The sequence below is a fragment of the Oryctolagus cuniculus genome, chromosome 5 (genome assembly GCF_051225735.1).
Source record: "Oryctolagus cuniculus isolate XC-2025 breed Fujian yellow rabbit chromosome 5, ASM5122573v1, whole genome shotgun sequence".
NCBI classification, from domain to species: Eukaryota; Metazoa; Chordata; class Mammalia; order Lagomorpha; family Leporidae; genus Oryctolagus; species Oryctolagus cuniculus.
In genome coordinates, this window is record NC_142871.1 from 24,181,299 (window position 1) to 24,207,685 (window position 26,387).

The 26,387-nt window shown below is 43.6% G+C and overlaps 1 protein-coding gene across 5 annotated transcripts in view; it reads right to left on the reverse strand.

The window, feature by feature from the left end:
- Positions 1–25,698, reverse strand: part of UTRN (utrophin) — a 580,255-nt gene extending 554,557 nt beyond the window's left edge. For 3 of the 5 annotated variants that reach the window (XM_089333656.1, XM_089333655.1, XM_089333653.1), the window contains exons 1-2: positions 24,993–25,698; positions 18,875–19,045 (exon numbers count right to left, since the gene is read on the reverse strand). In XM_089333656.1, coding sequence (XP_089189782.1) covers positions 18,875–18,953 — 79 coding nt within the window. In that variant the 5' untranslated portion in view covers positions 18,954–19,045; positions 24,993–25,698. Of the gene's footprint in view, positions 1–18,874; positions 19,046–24,315; positions 24,953–24,992 lie in introns of those variants that run through there. The other 2 variants (XM_089333657.1, XM_089333654.1) reach the window with 1 other exon arrangement.
- Positions 25,699–26,387: the final 689 nt, after the last annotated feature.

A 26,387-nucleotide genomic window follows, 5' to 3' on the forward strand; every position in this document is an offset into this window, starting at 1 on the left:
GCCCAGAGGAAAAGGTCTGGGCCAGAGATCAAAATCTGAGTCCAGCATTCAGATATATTTAAAACTAGGAGAGTGGTAAATGACAAAGGTAGTGAGTGGTGGGGCCGGTGCCGTGGCTCACTTGGTTAATTCTCTGCCTGCGGCGCTAGCATCCCATATGGGCACCGGATTCTAGTCCCGGTTGCTCCTCTTCCAGTCCAGCTCTCTGCTGTAGCCCAGGAGGGCAGTGAAGGATGGCCCAAGTGCTTGGGCCGCTGCACCCGCATGGGAGACCAGAAGGAAGCACCTGGCTCCTGGCTTCGGATCAGCACAATGCCAGCTGTAGTGGCCATTTGGGGAGTGAACCAATGGAAGAAAGACCTTTCTCTCTGTCTCTCTCACTGTCTATAACTCTACCTGTCAAATAAAAAAGAAAAAAAGGTAGTGAGTGGTAACAGACAGGAGATCCAGAAAACATGCACTGGGCCCTCTGATGTTTAGAATCAACAAGAGTGGGCATTTGGCCTGGTGGTTAACACACCAGATGGGACACCCACATCCCATGTAGAGTTTCTGGGTTAAAGTCTCAGCTCCATTCCCAATTCCAGCATCCCAGCAACGTAGTCCCTGGGAGGTAGCAGTGATGGTTCAAGCTATTGGGCTCTTGCCACCCACATGGAATACCTGGATTGGATTTCTGACTCCTGACTTCAGCCTGGCCCAGTCCTAGTTGTTACAGGCATCTGGGGAGTGAACTAGTAAATAAGAGCTCGCTCGCTCTCACTCTCTCTCTCTCTCTCTCCTCTCTTCTCCTTCTAAAATACATAAAATAAACAATTTTTAAAAAAGAAAGATAACCAACAAAGAAAAATGACAGAAGAACTAAGAGTGGAGGGTAGGAGGATAGGAGATATACTTATTGGGATATGAAACTCTTTCTTAATTAAAGATTTAGTTGAGAAGAAATGAAACAGTGAGAGAAAGGGAGATCTTCTATCTGCTATTTCACTTTCCAAATACCCTCAATAGAGAGGACTGGGCCAAGCAGCCAGAAACTCCATACTAATCACTCATATGGGTTTCAAGGGTCCAAATACTTGGGCCATCTTCTACTACCATCCCAGGTGCATTATCAGGAAGCTGGATCAGAAGTGGAACAATCAGGGCTCAAAGTGACACTTCAAGGGGCTGATGCTTGTGGTGCAGCAGGTTAAAGCCCTAGCCTGAAGTGCCTGCATCCCATATGGATGCTGGTTCGAGTGCCAGCTGCTCCACTTCTGATCCAACTCTCTGGTATGGCCTGGGAAAGCAGTAGAAGATGGCCCAAGTCTTTGGGCCCCTGCACGCATGTGGGAGACCTGGAAGAAGCTCCTGGGTCCTGGCTTTGGATCAGCTCAGCCCTGGCCATTGCAGCCATTTGGGGAGTGGACCAGCGGATGGAAGACCTCTCCCTCTCTGTCTCTACCTCTCTCTATAACTCTGCCTTTCAAACAAATAAAATAAAATAAATCATTTTTTAAAAAGTGCTGCATCACAATGCCAGCCCAAGGATATGAAACTCATGAAGAACTCCTTCATAAAGGGGAACAGAGAAATGGTGTAGTAGCTAGAGGGACACATGGAATCAAGAGTGAAGTTCTTTAGAAGAAGACAGTCAACGGCATGTTTAATGCAAGAGATGGAAGGAACCCACTAACAGGGAGACAATAAGGACGACAAAGAGAAAGGAGAGACATCCTTGAGTGATACAAGAGGCTGGAATACCATGTGCATGATGGCATCACTGTGGGCAGGTCCTGGCTGCAGACAGATGTGAAGTTGCAGACAGATGTGGTATTGGAGCTTCTGAATTCCTCTTAAGGTCACTTCCATTTTCTTAGGACAACAGCAGGCAAAGTGTTCAACTGAGAGTCAGGATGGGGAAGATGTGGTAACTATTTAAGGAAGGGGGAGACAGTGTGAAGGAATCATCTGGAACACCGAGAGCAACACTGGAGTCTCTTCTGTGACCATGAACTTCACTGAGGCAAGGAATAAGGGGTGTGTGATTTCCTCTAGCCACATTCATCTGCATTGGGGCTGCTGAAAGAGAAGAGTTAGATTTAACCAGGGGTGGAGTCTGACTCAGCTGTGATAGAGCAAGACAGGCAAGGGAATGAAGGATGTGCAAGGAGTGACTGTGATTGACTGTGGAATCTAAGAGCCAAGACAAGACACAAAGGAAGAAAGGAGAGCATCATGGCAATTGAATAAATGAACAAGACCTCAGTGGTTTTAGAGACTGCCAGAGATACAAGAGAATATTAACTAGAAGTACAAGGTACTTCAGAAAGTTTCTGGAAAAACTGAATTGAAAGATAAGTCTATTTTGGTACAAAAGTTTTGGAAATCCACGCATAATTTCTGCACAGTACACACTACCCATGAATTTTTTTGAAGACTCCTTGCATAAGATATGGTGGGCAGAAAGTTGGATACTTGGCCGGTGCGGCGGCTCGCTTGGCTAATCCTCCACCTGCGGTGCCGGCACCCCGGGTTCTAGTCCCGGTTGGGGCACCAGATTCTGTCCCGGTTGCCCCTCTTCCAGTCCATCTGTCTCTGCTATGGCCCAGGAAGGCAGTGGAGGATGGCCCAAGTGCTTGGGCCCTGCATCCACATGGGAGACCAGGAGGAAGCACCTGGCTCCTGGCTTCGGATCGGCATAGTTCCGGTCATGGCAGCCATTTGGGGAGTGAGACAATGGAAGGAAGACCTTTCTCTCTGTCTCTCTCTCTCACTAATTCTGCCTGTCAAAAAAAAAAAAAAAAAAAAAAAAGTTGGATACTTAAAATTCAGATTTTGGAGGGGCTGCTGTCATAAGTGATGACATGGTCTAGGACACAATCATTGAGTGGAAGACAAGATCACTAGAAAGAATAGTTCAAGAAACTGAGAAGGTAGGGTGTAGGAAGAATTAGCTATGTTTAAAATAAAACCACTAAGCAATGTAACATTAATGAGAGTGACAATAAACCAGGATCTAAACCCACAGAGAAACGAGTGTATGATGTAGGGGGAGAGGGGTGGGAGTCTCAACAGTGAGGTCTGGTTGGTGATGCACTTCAGTGGCACAAGAAGTAAGCTGGGAGCATGCTCTGGATGTGCAATGAGGAGCAAGGGGACACTACCTCATCACTGGTAGTGTGAGAAGGGTGGGAGAAAAGAAGCCACATGAAATGGCGTCATAACAAATAGATCAACATTTTTGATAGAGAAGTTTCCTTTGATGACAGAAAAAAATAAAGCATTATGACACGCACTCCACCTGAACTTGATGAAGCAGTTCCATTAATTTAAAAAAAATTATGAACTAGACAGTTAATTAGTAATTTATGTCTGATTTTTGTCACTTTTACAAAAGTGAAAAATTCATCAACAAATAAGAAAGCATTATATGTAACACTGAGTCAAACATTATCAGAAGTGTTGCCCTTCAAATATTGCCTACGCCCCCCAATCCTAGCAACCAGGTCTTTGGCTTGAATGGCTCTGAGATAGCAGAGGAAAACAAGGCCCAAAATTTGAGTTAGAGCAATTGTGTGGGGCCCTACACTCATGCCATAGCCTTAGACTGCCAATGTCATTTCCACAAAAAAAAAAAAAAAGAACACCATGAAGACACAGCCCTAAAAATATGTCACCCTTCCCCTCGTAAGATTTAACTTTTCAATGAGTCACAGGACTCCTTTGAGAATATCATGAAAACTGTGGACATTTTTTCCCAGAAAATGTGCAGAAGCACAAGTATAGACTCTTTTGTACACTCTGCAGGCACTTATGGTCCTCTTCCCCCCCGCCTTTCCAAGCCCCAGTCAGGTTAACTAGAGTCACATCCACATGTTGGCTTCCCACGACCCTAGGAGCTGAATGCAGTCAACAACTAAGGAGTCAGCTGCCAACATCTGCTAAAAACATGAAAAAATCAAAAATCACTTAACTCCTCATCTCCCACTGCTGTTATCTAGCATCTTTCAAGTTTCCCTCCCTCTAGATGCTCATTTTAGGGCCAGCAGGTCTCAGAAAAGAGAAAGAAATAAAATGCAACATAGTCCTTGATGAAATTTTAACAACAGCTTTAAAAGAGTGCCACAAATTACTGAGGAAAGTAGTCAAGACTCCAACTGCCAATATTCTGGGTGGCCCCAGCACAAGCCTCTCTCAAAAAGGCATATGAGTATCTGACATGACTCCACGCAACTTTGCATGTATATATACATATTTCCTAGATATCTCACAGGTACCTCTAACTCACCCTAGAAACTGACTTATCCTTCCCCTCCCACTGCCCTCCCCCAAAAATCCTTAACAGAAAGGCTTCATCTGCCAGTGTTGACACCAAAGCCAGCTAACTGCTTCCCTGTCACATCCACTGCCCACCTTTTAGGGCCCTATATCCTACCTATTTAAAGCTTACAAGCTTCCCTCTCCTCCTTTCCAACTACTACTAGCTTGTTTTAGGCCTCCAATGTCTCTCAATGATGACAACCTCATCCTCAAGCTCAACCTCATCCAACACCCACATCTTCCACTGTCCATGCTGTAGCTGGAGCATTGCTCTCAGGGCAAACAGGATCAGATCAGCCCTCTACTTTCAGAGGTAGCAATGCCTTCCAACCCTGGAGCAGGAGAGAAGGTTGCAACCCAACGTGCCAAAAACAGAGAGAAAAAAACAAACAGTAAGAATGAAACTTGATATTATAGCTAGAGTTTACAGTATGGGGTACGTGCATTTGAAATTGGAAGTTAATATTTCCCATTTGTGGAACAAATAGGAAATAATAAAATTACATGAGGTATTGGATTTGCAGTGGATGAGGTAGTTCACTAGGAGATCTGTCTTTTGGGATCCAGACACACGTACACACTCACAGCAGCTCAAAGTGTCTAGAGCTGAGGACACAGGAAGTACCCTTGGCTGAGGGTAGTTCCTTACCCAAACTGGCACCTCACTTGCTATCCGGAGTCAGCCTAAAACCTACTGGTCAAAACACAGGTCTCAAGACTAAACACTTGGCTGGTGCCGCGGCTCACTAGGCTAATCCTCCGCCTTGCAGCACCGGCACACGGTCGGGGCGCCAGATTCTGTCCCGGTTGCCCCTCTTCCAGTCCAGCTCTCTGCTGTGGCCAGGGAGTGCAGTGGAGGATGGCCCAAGTGCTTGGGCCCTGCACCCCATGGGAGACCAGGATAAGCACCTGGCTCCTGCCTTCGGATCCGGCCACAGAGCATCCTATGGATCTGATGGTGGCCCTGTGTGGACAGGTCAGCTTCTCCCTCAGCCCCTTCCTCCTCCCCTCACTTATTTAGGCTCCATTCTCAAGTTCACACAAATCTCCATCTCCATTTCTATTTGCAAAACTGGGCTGAAGATAATCATTACTCAGCTTTACCAGCTAGCACGATTTCCTATTTGTTTCCGATACTATTTTTACTGTCATTGAAAATTAAATTAATTTAGTGTTTATCATTTCCATCCATGTTTTTGTATTTTGCTCTATATTTATGAGTATATAAACATTACAGTGTAATTTCTACTGGTTTGTGGAATTTACAACCTGGGTCATTCAATACATTGTGTGTCTTAATATTTGTTTGTATTCAAAATTGTTTCTGAGATTCATCTGTTTATATAATTAGCTTTTTAAAATATGATCTAGGGGCAGGCCTTTTAGTCAATAGGTTCAGTCACCACTTGGGACAACATATCCCACATGGGAGTGCCTGGAATCAAGTTCCACCTCGGCTTCCCATCCAGCCTCCAGTTAATGCACCTGGGAAGGCAACAGATGATGCCTTGGGTTCCCGCCACCCACGTGGGAGACCCAGGAGTTCCTGGCTCCTGGTTTTGGCCTGGCTCAGCACCAGCTGTTGTGCACATTTGGAGAATGAACTGGCAGATAGAAGATCTCTCTCTCTCTCTCTCTCTCTCTCTCTCTCCCCCTCTGTCTCAATCTGTCATTCTGCCTTCCAAATGAATTTAAAAAAAAAATTTTAAAGAAAAAAACTGCCTTTATACAAATAAAATATAATATTATCTAAAGCAAACACATCAAAATACTAAGAGAGGATGAATCTTAAGTGCTTTTGTTTTAGATTGAATACTTTAGGATTTTTTTTCACCAAATAAGTTCAACAAGTGAAAAGCAAAAAGATCCTAGTTTACTGGGAATATAGGCAATAGCTATAAACAATAATTAAATGGAAAAATGACCATTTTAACCATATACAGTAAATTTTAAAGTAATCACAAATCATCAAAACTATAGTAGCATAACATTCTTAACCACTGGTTTGACAAAAGTATAAAACAAAGTTTTACAAAACTGTTTGTAGCAATACTGATACACACAGACATTTCTTTCTTTCTTCTTTTTTATTTTAATTTCAGCTCCTACATATAAGGGAGAACATGCGGTATTTGTATTTCACTCAATATGATGTCCTCCAATTGCCTCCATTTTGCTGAATACTTTGGGATTTTAAAAGACAACTTTTTATTATTATGTTAAACCACTCCTGGGGTTTTTCATTACCCTAGGATGCAATTCAAACTCCCAGCAATGGCTCACAACACTCTTCATTGCCTGGTCTCCACTTACTTCTCAGGCATCTCACCTGCTCACCTCCCCAGCTGTAAGGTGCCACTGATTTCCAGTGTGCTCACAGCCCTCCACATCCCCTCCTGCTCTCTGCCTTTGTAATGACTTTTCAGATCACAGCTTAGACAGCCCTTCTTCCAAGATGCCTCTGTGTGCCCTAGACATTGGGTACCCCTCCCACTTACTCACATGGCAACCTATGCTGTTTTGCTTTTAAAACTGTGTCATTGCCTATTTAATCTCTTTTCTTAAAATCCTTTGTAACTGCCCGCTGCAGGTGACAGACACTTGACAGCTGCAACTGTGTCTTATCCACCCTGGGTGACACATCATAGAAGCAAGGCAGCAAATGAAAAACTCAGGTACCATCAACCCCAGAGATTTCAAAGGAGACTTTGTGTTTTTTCTTGAACATTAAGAGAACCAAATCTTCTGAAATACCAGGTATATACTAGAATTTAAATTTAGCATAGTGATCTGCTAAAGATCTGAAAGACAGGACTTAACAAACAGGATGACAGTAACAGCCTCTTGTTTCTCCTGTTCTCAAAACCTCCACAGCAACAGCACATTAAGAAAAGCACCTGTTACCTGAATAATTATGATTTCTGAGCATCTCAGCACTATTTGCTGAACTCCAGTGACCTTTCCACCACTTAATTATCCCCTAACTGAAAGGGATTTCTCAACATCTGCTCTTAATTTATTTTTAATTTGCATTTACCCCATCCTCTCTGTTGAAACTGAAATTAGTAATAGAGGCTGACATTCTCTTTACAGCATCACATTAAATACTCTAGCTTTCAATTAAAGGTCCTTGGAAATCATTTCCAGGCTCTTTTTACCCATAGATTTTCTTTTTTCTGTCCAAAAATTATTATCCTCACCTTAAGGTGAGATCATTGCCTTTGTTCACTGCCTTTTCAAAGAATCATATCTGAGTAAGCTCATGGAGTGTATCAATGTCAAAATCTGGTTACTTTTGCAAAACGTCATCCTTGAGGGGAACAGGGTGAAGAATACAGACCCCTCTGTACTATTTCCTACACCTTCATGGCAATCTACAAGTGATCTCAACAACAACAACAACAACAACAAAAAAAAAAGAATTCCAAAAATTTTTAAATTCAATTCTGAACAATCAATCTAAAAAAAGAATATTTATAGTAAAGTATAAATATGAACAAGCTTTCTTTTTTTCTCAATTTAACTCATCTCTTTTTCCTAAAGCATGACATTTCTTACAGACTATAGAGAGAAAAATACAAATGGCATTGAAACTTAATTCAAAGTTACCTATGTAAGCAGACCAAGAAGCAAGATGAGACAAATATCAGTAGTCACCTACGTAGTAGAAACAACTCCACAGGGTTATGAAAGTCATCACAGTGAGAAAATTAACCTGGAGGATGAACTCATCTAACCAATAGTGCTGGAAAATCTGAATTATATCATAATTGTAAAGTTCTATACCTGATTGAAAAGCATAAAACAAATCCCATAAAGGAGAAGTTTATTTGCAGCTTTCTGCATGTTGTTACCCACTGCTTACTATCCTTCAAATCCTTTCCGCGACTTCATCTCAACCAGTACCACTCCGGTCCAAGTCCTCAGAATCTCTAACCTCAATTATTTCCACAACCCTTACCTGCTCCCTAACTCCCACCAGCTCAGCTCCCTGGTAACTTTAGCCTTTCCAATGTCAACTAAGTTATCTTCTTGAAAAACAGTCATGAGCTTGTCATAAGCCCACTTAAATTCTCACAGTGGCTGCCCATAGGGAACAGTCAAACCGCTTATGCCCTCAAAATCTGGCCCTAATTCTCCCATCATTCCCATTACCACACTCAACTGCCAGTCACAGACTTAAAATGCACTGCTCTTTTTCTATCATCTAGAATGTTCTTCCCTCTTTGCCCACATGGCTGCCAACATCCCATGCATTCTTCAAGACACCTCACACTCCCCTCCCATGTATGGTCCTCTCTCATGCAGCCCTGCCCTCATTCCCACCAAGGCAAGAGCAGGCCTTGCTTCCTTCCTTGTCCCCAGGGCCTTTTGTACATTGCACTGGGTTTTGTGTAGGATGTGTACTGACACCTTCCTTCCCAGGTAGCCTGAGAGCACTCCAAGAGCAGAGGCGTACCTTGCTCACCTCTGTGCCTACCATCTAGCAGCAACGACAGAGCAACAACCATCTGCTGCATGAATGAGACAGGACATGGGTCGACTTCCTCCAACAACTAAGGATCTTCAGAAGCTTTACTGAGCCCTCACTGTGAGTGTGGAGTCTCGGCTAAAGGCTGTCATCAGAAGGTCAAATAAGGAAACACACACACCCATACAAGGCAGAAGAGCCAAAATTAGAAAGAAGGAAAGACTGAATGTGGCATGGTGCTCAGATAGTAGAGTGCTGTGTGCTATATATGCTGAGGTTTGAAGGAAGGTTTCAAAAATGGAGGAGAACATTCAGGCGCAGAAAACAAACTAGCAAAGTTGCAAAAAGAAGAAAAGGAACATGTGTGTCCTCACAAAGTGCTATTTGCATCATTCACAGTAGTGTCCGGGTAAGGCACAGTGCTACTTTCAAAAAGTCTAGGATGGGGGCCGGTGCTGTGGCGCAGCGGGTTAACACCCTGGCCTGAAGCACTGGCAACCCGTATGGGCGCTAGTTCAAGACCTGGCTGCTCCACTTCCGATCCTGCTCTCTGCTGTGGCCTGGGAAAGCAGTGGAAAATGGCCCAGGTTCTTGGGCCCTTTTCTGCGTGGAGGACCCGGAAAAAGTTCCTGGCTCCTGGCTTCAGATTGGCACAGCTCCAGCAGTTGCGGCCAAATGGGGAGTGAACCATAGGATGGAAGATTCTCTCTCTCTCTCTCTCTCTCTCTCTCTCTCTCCCTCTCCTTCTCTCTGCGTAACTTTCAAATAAATAAATCTTTAAAAAAAAAAAATCTAGGATGGCCTAAGACGTCCCTAAATGTCTCATGTAAATATACACACATGTGAGTTCCCCTCCCTGAGCAATCTGTCTTGAAGTCCATCCCCTACCACTCAACAAGACTGTCCTGGGACAGACAGCATGTATGTGAGATATTGCAAAAAGTTCATGGAAAAACCTTAAGTTCATGGGGAAAAAACTGAATGGTGAGGCAAAAAAATTCTGAAATCCCTGCAGTTTTTTCCTAAGGCACATTTTCATGAAATGGAAAAATGTTCACAAATTTGCAGGTTTCCTGAACTAGATATTTTTATTTTTCTTATTAAGGTTACATCATGTAGCAAAAAATGTTAAGTTTACACCATTTTCCAGAACCCTCAGGGGCCAGCATTGAGCCATATTGGGTATAGCCAGGCTTGTGGTGGTGCATCCTATATGGGTGCCTGTTTGAGTCCCAGCTACTCCACATCCAATCTAACTCTTTGCTAATGTGCCTGGAAAAGCAGAGGAGGATGCCGGAGTGCTTGGACCCCTTCACCCACGTGGGACAGCCAGAGGAAGCTCCCAGCTCCTGGCTTCAGATCAGCTCAGCTCCAGCCATTGTGGCCATCTGGGGAGGAACCAGTGGATGGAAGATCAATCAATCAATCTCTCTCTCTCTCTCTCTCTCTCTCTGCCTTTCAAACAAATAAAAATAAATCTTCAAAAAAAAGAACCCTCATATGCATGGATTCAACATTTTTTGCATCAAAATAAACGTATATTTTTATTCCATTTTTCCACAAACTCTCATATTTGTGTACTCATGTTATCCAATTACTGACACTTTCCTTACAAGAGGATACATGTTTTAACAAAGTAATGCAAGTTAGAATAAGCTAGTCAGTTCTGAATTTTCTATACAAACTATTAAAATAATGAAGGATATGGTCAATTCCATGCAATGGAACTGACCACTGATACCACATGGAAAAACACAAAAAGAAACATCTTTACATTCAACCACAACCTGGGGCGACAGAGTAAACTAAAACACAGGCAGAGTTCTATGTATGAGCCCCTCAAGAACTCAGGTTTGGGACTTCAACATCAACTCACTCTGAGTCAATACATGTATTTAAATTTTAGAAAGCAGTATAATTTCAAAACTGAAAACAATTCAGTTTGAGAAATGGATTGTACACATGTAGAACCAGATTTTGCTCTAAGTCTATTTGTTTTGAGTTGCATTTTATTGGTTTTACTTCATGGTCTCTTTCTCTCCCATAGTACCTCTGAAAAAGCTTCCTCCTAACTGGTTCATTAACACTTACCCCACACTTCTGCATGGCCAACCTCAGCATGAAAATCTGTTTCATTACAGATTACATTAAGAATCCATCCTTGCCTAATCAGCTGCTATTTTTTTGATCCTCAATTTTATAAACTGCCTCAGCAATAGGGCCCATTAAATTCTATGATGTAATCTCAAATTTCACACAATGACACAGAGAAGCAATGATATATCTGACACTACCTTGAAGGTTGTTTAACCAATGAAGGAATAGAAGTACCTTTTGGTATCTTCAAAAAGGTTAAAGATTAGAGTTAAAAGCCTTGCTGTAGCCAGTGCCACGGCTCACTAGGCTAATCCTCCACCATTGCAGCCATTTGGGGAGTGAACCAGCAAATGGAATACTCCCTCTCTGCCTCTGCCTCCCTGTAACTCTGCCTTTCAAAAAAATAAATCTTTCTAAAAAAATACATCAGGTGGGGGCCATGGCTCACTTGGTTAATCCTCTGCCTGTAGCGCCGGCATCCAATATGGGTGCCAGTTCCAGTCCCAGTTGCTCCTCTTCCAGTCTAGCTCTCTGCTGTGGCCGGGAGGGCAATAGAGGATGGCCCAAATGCTTGGGCCCTGCACCCACATGGGAGACCAGGAAGAAGCACTTGGCTCCTGGCTTCGGATCGGCATAGCTCCAGCCATTGCGGCCATTTGGGAAGTGAACCAACGGAAGAAAGACCTTTCTCTCTGTCTCTCTCTCTCTCTCTCTCTCTCTCTCACTGTCTATAACTCTACCTGTCAAATAAATATAAAAAAATGCATCAAGTTTCATCCCTCTCCTGACTCCCCTTCCCTGGTCTTAACCTAAGTTTACCAAACTCTTCAACAAAGAGGGCAAAAGAAAAAAGCCCTAATATGATGAAATCCTTCAGCTTTTTAAATTATTTAAAGGAAAATGTTTACACATTTAATACTCCTAAACATTTAACACTAGCTTTCCTTACTCCTCTGAAAGGCAGGCCACTTTCACGTTAACTCTAAGACTCTTAAATCTGCCTTGCTTATCCATAAATCAACAGCACCAACAAGCATGGCTCTTAGAGCTTGTTAAAACCCCACATGATGGAGTCAGAACCCAGAAGGGTGGTTCTGATATACACCATGAGTTAGGAATTCAATGTCACAAGCTCAAAGCTAATTTTCAAAATAAGAGCATATGCATAAGTCTATGTAATTATTGAATTAATGTTAAATATCATGCTTCACACACGGCCCTTAAGGGTCAAGAGGCCAAACAATTAGCACCAAACTCAAAATGTCATCTACTCAATCTTCTTCACATAAATATTGTGTACCAAAATGTTCATTCAAAAACAGAATTCAAGAAATCTACAAATATCAAAGCCAATAATACTTTCAAAACTATTGTAGATGTGTTTATTTCCAAGTGGTTTCACTTTAGAGATACAAAGTCATATTTTTATTGGATTTCTCTGCCACAACGAAATGTCATTTTCTACTCTTTGAAAAGAGTTGGTTACATAATCAAAAGTTGAAAGTACTGAATTGGACATAAATAATAATGGCCAGCTGGCCATCAACCTCAAAAAAACTTGTTTGAAAACATTCACCAATGAAGTGTTACTCTTGTGCTATATGTGTGGCCAAGCTCCAATGTTCTGATGGACAGAACTGATAACTCCCTAAACCAATGTACAGTCCCAGACACATAAGCAATAGCCTTAGCAATGGGGCCAAGAGAACTAGCTTCCAGTACAGAGGCCCACATGACATAAAAGAACCTCAACTATTCCATGGCCCAGTGACACAACTGCAAACATCAGCGAGTTAGATGTAAGCCAACAACTTTAACTGCCTGCTGGACCTGACCTGGAAATCCAAAGGAAGAGGAAGTAAAAGCAAAAGGCCTGAGACCTGCTTTTGATTTCCGAGTCCACAGCCATGGAGTAAAGACGTATTAAAACCTCACACGGCCTCACAATTCCAGTATTGGATCTCATTATTCTTGAACAATGAAGGCAACACAAGAAATGCAGTGAAGGCTTCTGCATAGGTTAAGGTGGGGGAAAAAAAATCTAGGCAATATCCCTGAAACCACACGAGTGCCCTTATTTTATTACTTTAGATTACATTTTAACTAATATTTACAACTGCTTAAATGGTGTTGCATGCTCCCTGGTTCCCAGAAAAGCATCATATCAGCATCTAGTCCAAACTTCTGGGTTCACATAAGGTTCAATAAAATTGAGTTTTCCATTCTGTCTATATAATTAATGCACTTCCTTTGCTTAGACTCATTCTCAGCAATTTACATTTTCCGGTCATGAATGGATCTCCTATAAAGCTTTCACAGCCATAGTAACAGGTCATGAGAATTAAATTAATACAGAAAACTTTCTGATGATTGCACTGCTTCAGCATAATGAGGGAACGACATGGAGAATATTTTTATACACATAGCAAGAATAGCTGCTCTCCTCCACTAGACTTGAATTTCCATCAGGCCTACTGTCCATCACCACAAATCCCTAGAGCTCCTGGAAAAAAACAAACCTGCTCAAAGACTTCCCTTCAAAGCAAAGGTATTCCAGCCAAGGAAAGCTGCAGGGGAAAATAATGAACTATTTTTCACAGTCCCATAACCGGTTTAGAAAAATGCCCCCATGGATATTTCTTTAATGAGTATAAGAGAAAGAAGGATACCAATTCCTCCCTAAATAGAATGCAACCACTGTCTATGCTTAAAAAAAAAAAAAAAAAGCCTCTGAAAGACGAACAAATAAGGTAATCTTCCTCATAACTTTCGTAAACCTGAATCTTGTCAGGCAAGTTTACTTTGTTGCAAACATAGCATATTTTCAGGTTTGCTATAAATGTAACCAGATACAATACTCCATATTAAATAGTTTTATTTTTATTTCCCTGGTCTCCCTCTTTTTTCCTCCCCCACACACCTCAACCAACTCTTTCAATACCATAGATACCTATCTGGGCATCAGACCAGGACTTAAAGTGTGCCAAATGTCAGTGCATCTGAAATCCACTACTTTTTTCACCAGCCAGTTAAAAGCCTTGAACAGCAGTCAGAGGAGAAGAGAAAAGGGAATTCACGTCAGAAACAAATTATCCATTTCTCTATCTTCCACCCAAAGGACTGCCTGTCCTCTGGTATTTTCCCCTTTGCTGACTTTCAACAGAGAATGGCAGAGACCAGAGCCAAAAAAACAAGGAAGGCCACGGGAGGTGTAAAAGCAGGAGGTTGTGTGTCTTACAATCCGCTCTCCCTTGCAAGGCTGTGATGCCAGCCAGGGACCCAGAAAAGTTCCGCCTCACAGCCCAGGGTCCCAAGCTTTTAACTATGAAGGGAGAGAAACAAAGAACGTATAAAGACAACAAATACAGTGCCAGATTTACAAAGATCAAAATCAGGCACGTAATAAAGAACCATCCAGGAACAGCAGAATAAAATGTTTTGTAAATTAGAAGATGAGGCATTAGGTAGACGTCAAACATAGTTTCTGGAGTCAGAGCAACTGTGTTCTAATCCCAGCTCTTTCAAGCTCTGGAGCTTCTTCCATCGAATAAACATTGATTGCTCACCTATTATAAGCTAGGAACTGGGCTTGGTGCCAGGAATGGATTGGTCCCCACTCCTGTAGTGGAATTCTAGTGGGAAGAAAATTAACAAATGCACCATACGAGAAAAGTAGCAGACAGCAATAAAAACAATACAGCAATAAAAACAATAAAAATAAATACAGAGATGCAGTCAAGTGTAACTGGGAGAGCTACTTTCTAAAGTCAGCAAGGTAGGCAACATTCAAGCTTAGATCTAAATGACGACAAGGAATCAGGCAAAGATGGAGAAGAAGAGGGACATGCAAAGGCCCTGAGGTAGGCATGCCTGCGCTTTTAGAAACTAGAAATAAGTCCAATGCAGCAAATTAATTCTGCATGGCTCACATTTTTCTTCTGTAAAATGGTGGCTGTAGGATTAACCTCTTAGCACCATACTCATATCTGCACACAGTATATCCAAGAATGTAAGATACTAGGATTATCGTAATTATCCTCACCAGTGAGGGCTCAGCATTAGATGCAGGGTGATTACGGCATAGGCGTGGCTGGGTTATATGACCTCTAAGGCTCCCCCAACAGTTAGATCCCAGGGTTAGACAAGAACAGAAAAGGTGAAGAAAGAAAAGATAAAATCGTTACATTTGGGCTTCTTGCCCAAGGTCTTTAAGAGAACTGAACCAGAAAACTGTGGCGCTTTCCCGACTAATCTGTTCAACAAAGGGCTCTTTCCCATCACCAAGTCTTTGACTCCAACCCTAACATTTTCAGAATCTCTACATGTTGACACACTGTCCCTACTCCTTTCAAAGGGCTCTAAGGTAAACTCACCACAAGAGCATAGAGGATACACAGGATAAATTATGCTCTGTTACCAGTTTTAAAGTATGCTAGTTATTGTCTGAATGAAAAGAGCAATGAGGATATTCTATTTTAAATGTGTCTTGCAGTTCATATTTATATATCTGTATTTCATATTTATTATTTCATATTGTTCCATGCACAAGTTTATTCATAATTTACTCCATTGGTGATATATTTCACTTTAAAAGATCTTATTCTTGCCCTACGACCTCTAAATACTTACGAAGTTGTTGTTCTTTCTGAAGCCTACTAAATAAGACTGTCAGTGGCAAAGTTATTGATGATGAATTTGATATATATGCCATTAAATCAGAAAAAGGTCTACTTTTACCCAACTTCAACTTCCTGGCCATTAGAGATCAAATTCATTCAAGTTCTTTTCTTACATTTAGTTGGATTCAAAGTAAATGTACTAAAATCATAAATAAATGTATGGCTTTTATACCCACAGAATTATTAACTCCCCTTAATAACTTTGTTTCTCTTTAGATGTGAAAATGACTTTTTTAAATGAGATTAAAAAATCATACATGGCATGAAGCAACCTAATATTAAATGAGGGCTTTATATAAACAATCTCAATAATTTGAGATAGCAAGCAAGTACTTATTTATTATGCCAGAATTGTAGAGTGTCCAAACTTAAGAATTTTAGGAAAAGAGTCTTTATGAACCAAAAGATTAAATTTATTAATATATTCTCAACATCAGCTTTTTTGCACCCCAATCTTAACCTTTACCCCTCTCAACTAATCCTCCCAAAGAAACCTAGAGCACAGGATTAGAATCGAAATTTTCCAGTAAGAAAATATTTCTCTTTACAAAATGGAAAAGCGACAGATTCAGTATAGAACCCACCAAAGGAGAATCTTTTAAAATATCTATATTGTATGTAGATGATTCCTATACTTTATCTAAAAATCTCTTCATATTACATTTTGGAGTGCCGTGAGACATTACCATTGTATACTAAGCACTTACCTCAGAAGAATTTTTAAAACTATTGCCTTCTAGAAAATAAAAGTGAAACTAGTAGCCTCATTCAATTTCAGATTTATCTGCTGACTTTTGAAACATAAGCCAGCCACAAGAATGTGATTCATATCTCAACTATGCAACAGCTACATTTTCAATGTGTTTTGAAGTAGGTGCCACCAAGGAAAAAAGTAATTGTCATAACCTTGGCATTAAAACACTAAACAACTTTAGAGGTTTTAAAAATATAAGAACTAAGAATGCATTTCCATTGAAAAGCTTTAGAAAAATAGGTAAATGCAAAAGCAAAAAATAATGATCCCAAAGTGCCAAGATGACCACTTCTAACATTTTAGTACAAAACACACTAAATTCTTTAAAACATATTTTTACCAACATGGCTTTATACAACACATTTTTTGCTTAACAATAAAACAACAACATATTTCTATATACATATGCACAGCTATATCACTGTTTAATGAATGCATAATTTTTCCCTTATGTTTATACCATAATTTAATTAGCTCCAAGGAGATTTCATTTGATCTGTTCAGATGTGCTACCATGAAAAAGGCAGAGTAGGTTTACCACTGTTTTCTAAACTTATTTGACCTTGATATCCTTTTTGAATTACACATTAACAATTCTAGTACTTGTGATTCTTCCAAAATACTTTGGGAAATAATGACCTAACCAGTTCCCAAAACTGGAATTTGATGTTCTTTACCATTTTTTATGATAAATAATACTGTGATCAACTTCCTGTATGTACTGTATTTTTTCATATTGCCTAAGGGAAAACTATAATAGAATTACCTAGCCAATTGATATGTAGTTGTTAAAAACATGCAGTAATTTTTGCCAAACCACTTCCCAGAAGCGTACAGCATCTTTTGAAATAATTTTAACTTAAAGAACAGTTTGGAAGTTTATGTACTCATCATATATACCCAGTATTTTAAACTTACATGCTGTATAGCTCCTCACAATTCACAAACATGACTGGCGTAGACATTTCCTTTCTTTCGTTCCCTCTTTGGTACATCTTTACACAGGTGAAAACAGATTCTGTATTCTTAAGTATTAATAATTTCTTATATTTATATGGTACTTTATACCATAATAATGAAAACATTAAAACAAAAGAATTTTAGAAGAATAGACATCCTCAAAGCATACTTCAAAATAGGATGTTAAACTGAACCTCCAAAAGATCCTTCAGGCTACACAACACTTGCTATGTGTTTAGAACCAAGTCTAGAACAAGGAACATCTTAACCAATCAACCAACACTGATATCATGGAGCTAAATGCATAGCCCAACACAATTATTTTAGACCTCATGTGCAGTGCATATGTCTGCAGTTTAAAATAATGAGAAATAATCCCTAACAGAATATAAAGAAGCGTTGCACAGCAAAATCAGGTTTGGGGTTCGTCTGTTGCTTTAAAGTGACGCAGGATGTAATTTCATACCTCAGAGTCACTCTGAAAGTTACTTAAGTACAGTGTTCCCACCCAGGGCAGTCTGGTATAATTGGTATCATTTTCAAAGCTCAGAAGGGTTCAAAAATATCTCCCCCTTTGAGCTCATCCTGGAATCATATTTGGAGCGTTTTAAAAATACGTAGGGACCCTGTGTTGTGGCATAGAGGATAAAGTCACTGCCTGCAGCTTGGCCGCCTATATCCAGCCCCCTGATAATGTGCTTGGAAAGCAGTGGAAGATGGCCCAAGTCTTTGGGCCTCTGCACCCATATGGGAGACCCAGATGAAGCTCCTGGCTCTTGGCCCTGGGGCCTGGCACAGCCCTGGCCATTGTGGCTATATGGGAAGTGAACCAGAGGATAGAAGATCTTTCTCTCTCTCTCTCTCTCTCTCTCTCTCTCTCTGCCTCTGCCTCTGCCTCTCCTTTTCTATAACTCTGCCTTTCAAATAAATAAATAAATAAATCTTTTTTAAAATATTCAATAAGTCTGAAGTAGAGCCAAGGTATCTGCATTTTAAAAACCTCCCTTGATCCATTTGAATGGTCAGAATCAGAAAGCACTCAACCAGAGAAAAGGCTCAGGAAGGGGTGATATCCTGGGGTCCCAGTTTAAATGGTCCTATTACAACCACTACTCTTAGTCTGGTTCATTAGATTACATAGGTGAAAACTCCACCTTGGGAGGAAGGACAGGTGGGAGCTCTGGCAGCCAGGAAAGACAGGGTGAGGATAAGGTCGTGGAATACAAACCAGGAGAGGAACCTTCCTGAAGCAACTACGGAACTTCCTAATTTAAGCACAGAATCCCTCCAATTTCCAGACAACAGGGTGAAGACGCTTGGCTGAATGTTTTGTCCTTTAATGAAGTAGTCTTCTAAATGAACAGCATTCAGCTACAAGAGGTTTCACCAAGCAATGCCAGTCAATATACAATGAGACAAAATCGGGTAGAGAAATTAAGATAGGACACTCCGACATACTATATTTCCCTTTACAAAATGACAGTCATTGGTGAGAACAAAGTTTCTCAGAATTTTGCCTCACAAGAACAATGTAAAACAAGCCAAAAAGCCAATGGCTTCTAAAGATTTATACACAAAAATCCATAACTGTCTTGAGCTTCCATTACCTACCAGATCTGGATTTAATGATATCACTGAATTCATTCTGTCCATCGTCTGGCCTGGCTTCATGTTCCCCATACTTGGCCATCGTGGCTGAGTTTCAGAGTAATCCAAAGACTTTACCAAGTCCTCTTGTTAAGACTCCCAACTTTCTCTAACAGTCCAGCTTGACATCAGAACCTAAAAACAGAAAGGAAAGCACTGACTTACAATATGTATAGATATACATTTTAATGTATGTGACTATACACAGTTACATATAGTAATCAGTAAGTATTTTCTGAGCACTTAGCATGTGTAAGGCATCGATGCAGGCCATGGTATGTGCCTGTCAACAGCAGATATGGTCTCGTCCAGGATGGAGCCTACAGACACTGAGCAATTCATTATGTGGTGAGTTATCTCATAACCATACAGATGGGCTACAAACACAAAGAACCATAGAGTAAAAAGAGCACACAGCAGAGCAATCTGACCTGCGTGGAGCTATTGGAGGTGGCTTTCTTAAAGAAGTGACATTTGAGCCAAGCCTTCAAGATGAGAAGAATATGATTAGCCAAAATGGGAAGTCTAAAGAGAAAAGCAAATTCCTCGTGTGAAGTGGCAGAGAGAATCACGGAGCATTCAAATAGCTGAGTACAAGCCAGTGCTTTCGGAAAGAAGACAGCCAAGAAGCAAGTGCAAGGAGGCTTCGCCAAGTTCATGGAAAGCTCACACATCCTTTAGCCCCATTTTCAGTGAACTTTCTGAAACCCTTTCACGTATCTGTTGAACCAGGTGAAGACACTTAAAACAGGAAAGTAACATAATTAGAGTGGCATTTTAAAAAGGTGGGCCAGAGTGGCCGGCGCCATGGCTCACTAGGCTAATCCTCCACCTTGCGGTGCCAGCACACCGGGTTCTAGTCCCGGTCAGGGTGCCGGATTCTGTCCCGGTTGCCCCTCTTCCAGGCCAGCTCTCTGCTGTGGCCCAGGAGTGCAGTGGAGGATGGCCCAGGTCCTTGGGCACTGCACCCACATGGGAGACCAGGAGAAGTACCTGGCTCCTGCCATTGGATCCGCCCACAGCACGCTGGCCGCGGCGGCCATTGGAGGGTGAACCAACCGCAAAAGGAAGACCTTTCTCTCTGTCTCTCTCTCTCACTGTCCACTCTGCCTGTCAAAAAAAAGGTGGGCCAGAGTAATATGTGGGGAAGCACTGAAGACTATGGCCAAATATACCAAAAAGCTAATGAAAGAACCTAGGCCAGGAAGATAACGCATGCAAAATGAAAATTTCTTTCAACTTCTCTGCTTCCTTAAAAATTCCCCATAATATGTTTGGGGAAAAAAAACACTCCTATCCGTGACCCAGTGATCAATCTTCATATAACCAATAATGTGCTATCATGCGATACAAGCAAAGTGTATTGCATCATCTATACAGTAACTTTGCCAAAATGTCTAAAGTGAAGCTAATCGTGGGCAGACAAATCCAGACAACGCATAGTTTACAAAACAAATGGCCTTGTCTCTTCAAAATTGTCAATGTCATGAAAGCCAAAATTACCTGGAGGAGAGGGAACTTGGTAGATTAAAGAAGACTAAACAGACATGACAACCAAATGCAATCCTTGGTTGAACTCAGAATTTTAAAACATTTTAGAGATCATCTGGAAGATCTGAATTCAGAGTGTATCTTAGACATTATTATTCTATCAATCTTAAATTTCTTGAAAATTAATTGGGTTGCTAGCCTGCAGAATCTCTGATAATAGGAGACATTTGGTTATGTATTTAGCAATGGAGAGTGATAATATCTTCAACTTTCAAACAGGGCAGCCACATTTATCTGCAACTACCCAAATGTATGTGCATGTTGCTATATGAATGTGTATATATATATATATATATATATGCATGCATACAAAGAGAAAGGGAGGTGAAGCAAATATGGTAAAGTAGTTGGGGAGAGTAGTTAAATGTCACCTGGGTGTTAACTGTGTTAATCCTTCTACTATAACGTTATAGGCAGGAAATAGCTGTGGCCCAGATGAGGGTAGATAGATAAGAAATGAGTGGATAAGTGGGGTATTTAGATATTAAACAAAGTCGATAAGATTTGAGAACTGATTGCACATTACAGGTCTAATGTACTAAGGTGAAATTTGACTCCCCAGTTTTGGTGTGGGCAATTAGATAGCAGATAAGCCACTCACTGAGCCAGGAACACGGGAAGACACCGGCTGGGTTAGGGCTGCCTCTGAGAAACATAAATGGAGATGACAAAAAGGCAATTGGACATACAGACCAGGATCTCAGTAATGGCCTGGATAAGAGCTATAAATCCAGGTATGTATATGACACATCCATTGATAAAGATTTTATTCTGGAAGATACTTAGTCTGAATTCTGCTGAGCACAGGTACCACTCAAATGAAATATTTCTAGGGGTGAGTGTTTGGCACAGCAGTGAAGATGCCACCTGGGATGCCTGCATCCCATATCAGAGTGCCTAGGTTCAGGTCACCACCCTGCTTCCAATCTAGTCTCCTGCTAATGTGCACCCTAGGAAGCAGAAGATGATGGCTCAAGGGCTTAGACCCCTGCCATCCACTTGGGAGATCCAGATGGAGTTCCTGGCTCTTGACCGGCAAGGCCTAGCCCTGGTGATTTCAAGCATTTGGGGAGTGAACCAGGAGATGGAAGATATTTCTCTCTCTCTCTCTCTCTCTCTCTCTCTCTCTCATCATTCTGCCTCTTAAATAAATAAATAAAAAGAATGCATCATCCAGTGTTACTATTTCAAAACATAATATTGTACATATTAATATTTTATCATATATAATATTCAACACATCATAGAGCGTTATTTTATTGTATATAATATTCATAATATGTAACAGTGTTTTTCTGATCAACTCAGGAAAAGGGTATATTCTAAATAATAAACAGATCCAAATTGTAAGTGCTAAAGTAGTTGGGGCAGATGAAAACTATGGTATCTCACTAGAGCTTTAAGAACCATTTCCTCTCTGGTAGGGAAGAATATGTGGATTGGATCATCAATCTGCCAGATTTTATGAGAGTATAAAAAACATTTTTATATGGTTTTACTGCTGTTAAGAATTTATGGATTACTATGTGATTAAGTTCCTTTCTTCAGGTACAAAACTGTAAAAGATTTGCTAAACTCTTAAGTGGTATTTTATTATATTCAAGAACTAAAAACTTTGTTCAGAAGAATGGATATAAAATTTGATTATGGAAAATCAGATTTGCCTAGGAAAAATTCTCTTTCCTGGAAAGACCTATTCTCTTTGAGATACTGCTAACTCCCTCCTACACAAATAGTCTTAGTCAAGAGTCTCCACTTCAGTGCTTTCCAAAGACTCTGTCCACTGCATAGGAGAAAAAGTAAACCATTTATGCAGGACTTCATTTCTCTTGCAGCAGACTAGTAGTACGTCTTCATTATAGTGTTTTACTTCTCCACTCTCCTCATTTTTCAATTTTTCTCTTCTTGCTAATGAAACTCCCTGCCATACTGCAAACAGAGCAGAAAAGGTGGTAAGAGCAAGAAAAGAATGGGGAAGGAAGGAGAGAAACAGAAAAACAGATGCTACTCAAACAGGGATAGCCACTGGCTGTCACCTGACGCCTCTAAGGGCCACGGGACTCAGTTTGAGTGGCATAAGGCAGAGGATCCTCCTTCTAAGTCACAGAACAGTGTGTCAGAAGACTCAAAGTTGCACCTCAAACACTGTGCCCCAGCATCACTCTCCACTTCCACATGCACGCATGGAAGGAATACCACCTTCCACACAAACCTAGGTGAGAAACTGAGAGTATGGGGCTGGCGCTGTGGTGCAGCAGGTTACCCTGGCCTGAAACGCCGGCATCCCATATGGGCACCGGTTCGAGTCCCGGCTGCTCCACTTTCAATCCAGCTCTCTGCTACCTGGGAAAGCAGTAGAAGATGGCCCAAGTCCTTGGGCCCCTGCATCCACGTGGGAGACCTGGAAGAAGCTCCTGGCTCCTGGCTTCGGATGGGTGCAGCTCCAGCCATTGCGGCCAACTGGGGAATGAACTATCGGATGGAAGACCTCTCTTCCCCCACCCCCTCTGTCTCTCTGACTCTCCTCTCTCTGTGTAACTCTGACTTTCAAATAAATAAATAAACCTGAAAGAAAGAAAGAAAGAAAGAAAGAAAGAAAGAAAGAAAGAAAGAAAGAAAGAAAGAAAGAAAGAAAGAAAGAAAGAAAGAAAGAAAGAAAGAAAGAGAGAGAGAGAAATGGAGAGTAAAGGAAGGGCATGTGGTAGAAGCATTAAGCCCTACACTGTTATAATTTAGTGATATCACTGCTCACTTTGCCGTCCCTTCTGTAAAGTTTACCCACTCCTCCTGTAGGACCTCCCTGTCTGTCCTGTGAACCAGAAGGCAAGAGTGTCTGGCAGTACCCCTAAGGAGAAAACCCACAGGGAATGGCCTAATAGGTAAAAGCCATGTTTTCATTTATTTCACTTTGGGGATTATGCAATGTGAGGACATGAAACATTCCACAATGTTCCACTGTGAATGAATATTCGATAGTGGACAACTATGATGGAAATACAGTTTAAGTCCTTGGGGAAAAAAAATTCTCTGACATTAGGAACCCACAGATGCTAGAGTGGAAAGGGACGCCAAGGCGGCCAAACACAGTCAAAGAGACCACAGAGTCCCAAGATCTGCGGTGCACTCTCGGGTGCGCTCCAGGGAAGGGTAATACTGCTGTGATTAAGACTTTTAACAGGGCCAATTAATTTCAGGGAGGCACCCAAAGCAGCGTTAAAGAGCTGTCCCACCGGTCCCAGACACTCCGGTAAGGAAAGGAGGCGGGGATGGCTCCACGTAAGCCCTGACCCTCACCGCCCCGCGCTCGGAAGCCGAAGGACCGACGCGCTTCGCATTCCTCCAGCTGCGTCCCCCGCACCCACCAGTCTCCAGCACCTGGGGCCAGCCCTGCACCCGGAGGCCCGTGCAAGTTTCCGAGGAATGGCTATCCGTGCAGCCGCGGGGCCCGGAGGCCCGGTGCGCCGGCCCTACCCGGGGACCCCCGCCTTCCCGGAGCTCCGTGCGCTCCGGCCGCGGAGACCGGTGCACCGACCGTTCCTAGCCCGGCTGGAGGAAGTGACCCGCGAGGCCCTGGTGACCCAGGTGACCTGAGGCTGGGAGACAGGCGGTCCTGCCCGGACGGAACAGAAACAGGGAGCATGGTGTGAGACCCGGGTCTCTCCAGTTCAGTGCAAAACTAAGCGCGCGGTAGACACGTTTTCTCCTCCCCTTGAAACAACCCTGGGACGAGTCCCCTTCGCCATCTAGGGCTTGAGCGAAAAGTTGCTCAGTCCACAACTAATGTTTTGTCGGCTTCTTAAGTGGCCTTGGGCAACCAGAACCTGGATCCCGGGCCAAAGCAGGGCATGAATTACCTTGTCAGTGGCGGCAAGCGATGCCAAGAGTCCGTGAAACGCGGCGACCGCGCAGGGCCCTCGGCCTTCCCCAGGCGGCTGGCGGGGAGCTGGGGATCGCGCCACACGCTCCGAGGCCCCACCCTGGGGAGCAGCAACCACCCAGAGGGCAAGCACGGCTCCTGCCGGGCGGCCGTCTGGGAAGCGTCCCCTGCAGCTAACCACACGGTCACTCACTCTCCCCACCCTCTCCTTGCGGACTCCGCCGGGGCCCCGCCTTCCCCGGGCCGGTTGTGTGACAGGCTCTCCTAGGAGGCCACGTCCCCTCTCGGAGATCACTGGCCCAGCGCCCCGCACCGAGCGTTGCACAGACGCGCGACCCTCGCGCCCCGGCGGGACGGGAGACGGAGCAACAGCACGGACGGAGCCCCAGGAGGTGGGGTCCGAGGACCTGCCGGCTGGAGCTTCCTCCACAGTTCTGGCGTCTCTCTCCCGCACCGGGGAACTGAACTGAGGTTGTGAGGAAAGTGCCTGCAGCACAAGTTGGTTACATCCTCGGCCCTGACACTTGAGAAGGCGCTCGGGATGCGGAACCGCGGCGGAAGAGCCGCAGGAGGGTCCCACCTCCTCCCCGCCCCTTTCCCAGCGGGCTGTGGTCACTTTACCCAACCTGACGCTTTAATAATGCATGCGCTTACCTGGTGCGCGCGGGCGGCCGCCTCCACCGCGTCCCGAGGCTCCCTGGGGCGTGTTTGGGTCGGAGCCACCGCGGGGGTGTGCGCAAGGATAAGTTTGGGGGGCGCGGTTCTTTTTTTCTTAATGAAACGTGGAGAACCACACCAGATCCGAAACACACACACAAAAAAATTTTAAGACCCAATTGGAAACGCCCCTGGCTTGTGCAATCTTCCTGCCTGGTAGTTCCGCCAAAAACAAAAACAAAACAGTTCAAGCGCAAACCTGGAGCAGGCGCGCAGGCACCAAGTTTGCCAAATGCTCCAGTTTTCCGTGTGCAGAAACGACGCAAAGGAGGGGGGCGCCTATCCCCGAGTTTCCCCAATCGGCTTCGGAAGCCACAGGCCCCTCCTCGCCCCTCGGCGGGAGAAAGCCCGCGGCCCGCCCGGCTGCCTGCTCCCCTCCTCCGAGGAAAGGCGACTCCACAACTTTGTGCTCCAGCGAGGCTCGCAGCTCCCGCGGCTCCTCCTCCGCCGCCGTCTCCCCGCCGCCGGCCTGCCCCTTTGTTGGAGCGCAACGCAAGAGGCAGAGAACGGAGGGTGGGGCGCCGGGCCGAGCGCCCGCGTGCCGCCGCCCCCGGGGAAGGGGCTCGCGTCCCGGCACCCGGGGCTTCGCTCTCCCGAGGAGGAGGCCTGGCGGGTCCGATCCCCAGGCCGGCGCCGCCCCAGCGCTCCGGCTGCCCCTCCCTCCTCCGCCCCGCCGCCGCCGGCCCAGCAACTTTGTTCCCGGGTTCGGCTCGGGACCCTCCTTGGCGGCCACCACGGGCACCGCTGCGGGAACGAGGCGCCGCGGGTCACCTGACCGCGCGCCCGGTCAATGAACGCCGGCCCTGCGCGCCCTCCCCGCCCGCAGCTGCCTGGCCCCGCGCTCCTCTGGCCTGGGGCGGCGCGCCCTTATCCAGCTCCGGGAGCGAACTGTTAGTGCCGGGAGCCAGCACGAGAATGGGTGTCCCGCGCAAACACCATGCCCTTGATTCCGATGATCCAGAAGTGTGAGTCACGCCCCGCGGGCAAACCCGGGCTCTAGTTAGGGTGATTTTTTTAACAGATAAATCCTGCCATCTGCTCCCTCACCACGTCCCTCAACGCACCAAGCAGTTTGCTAATGTTGCTGACTTTTTGGTCCTAGTTGATTTTTTTCGTTACATAATTTTCTTAACATCCTTTTTTTTTTAATATCAAGGCTCCAAATTTGGTTTTATATTCATTCCTTGTACAAATAGTGTTTTCACTGACGTTAGTTTCTGTTTTTCTAATGTACACATATAGACACTTCTGTTCTACAACCTGTTTCCAAGCCTGAGGGGTTGGCCAAAAAGTACGTCAGAAGTATGGCAGTTGTGCTGTGTGTGCATTTCT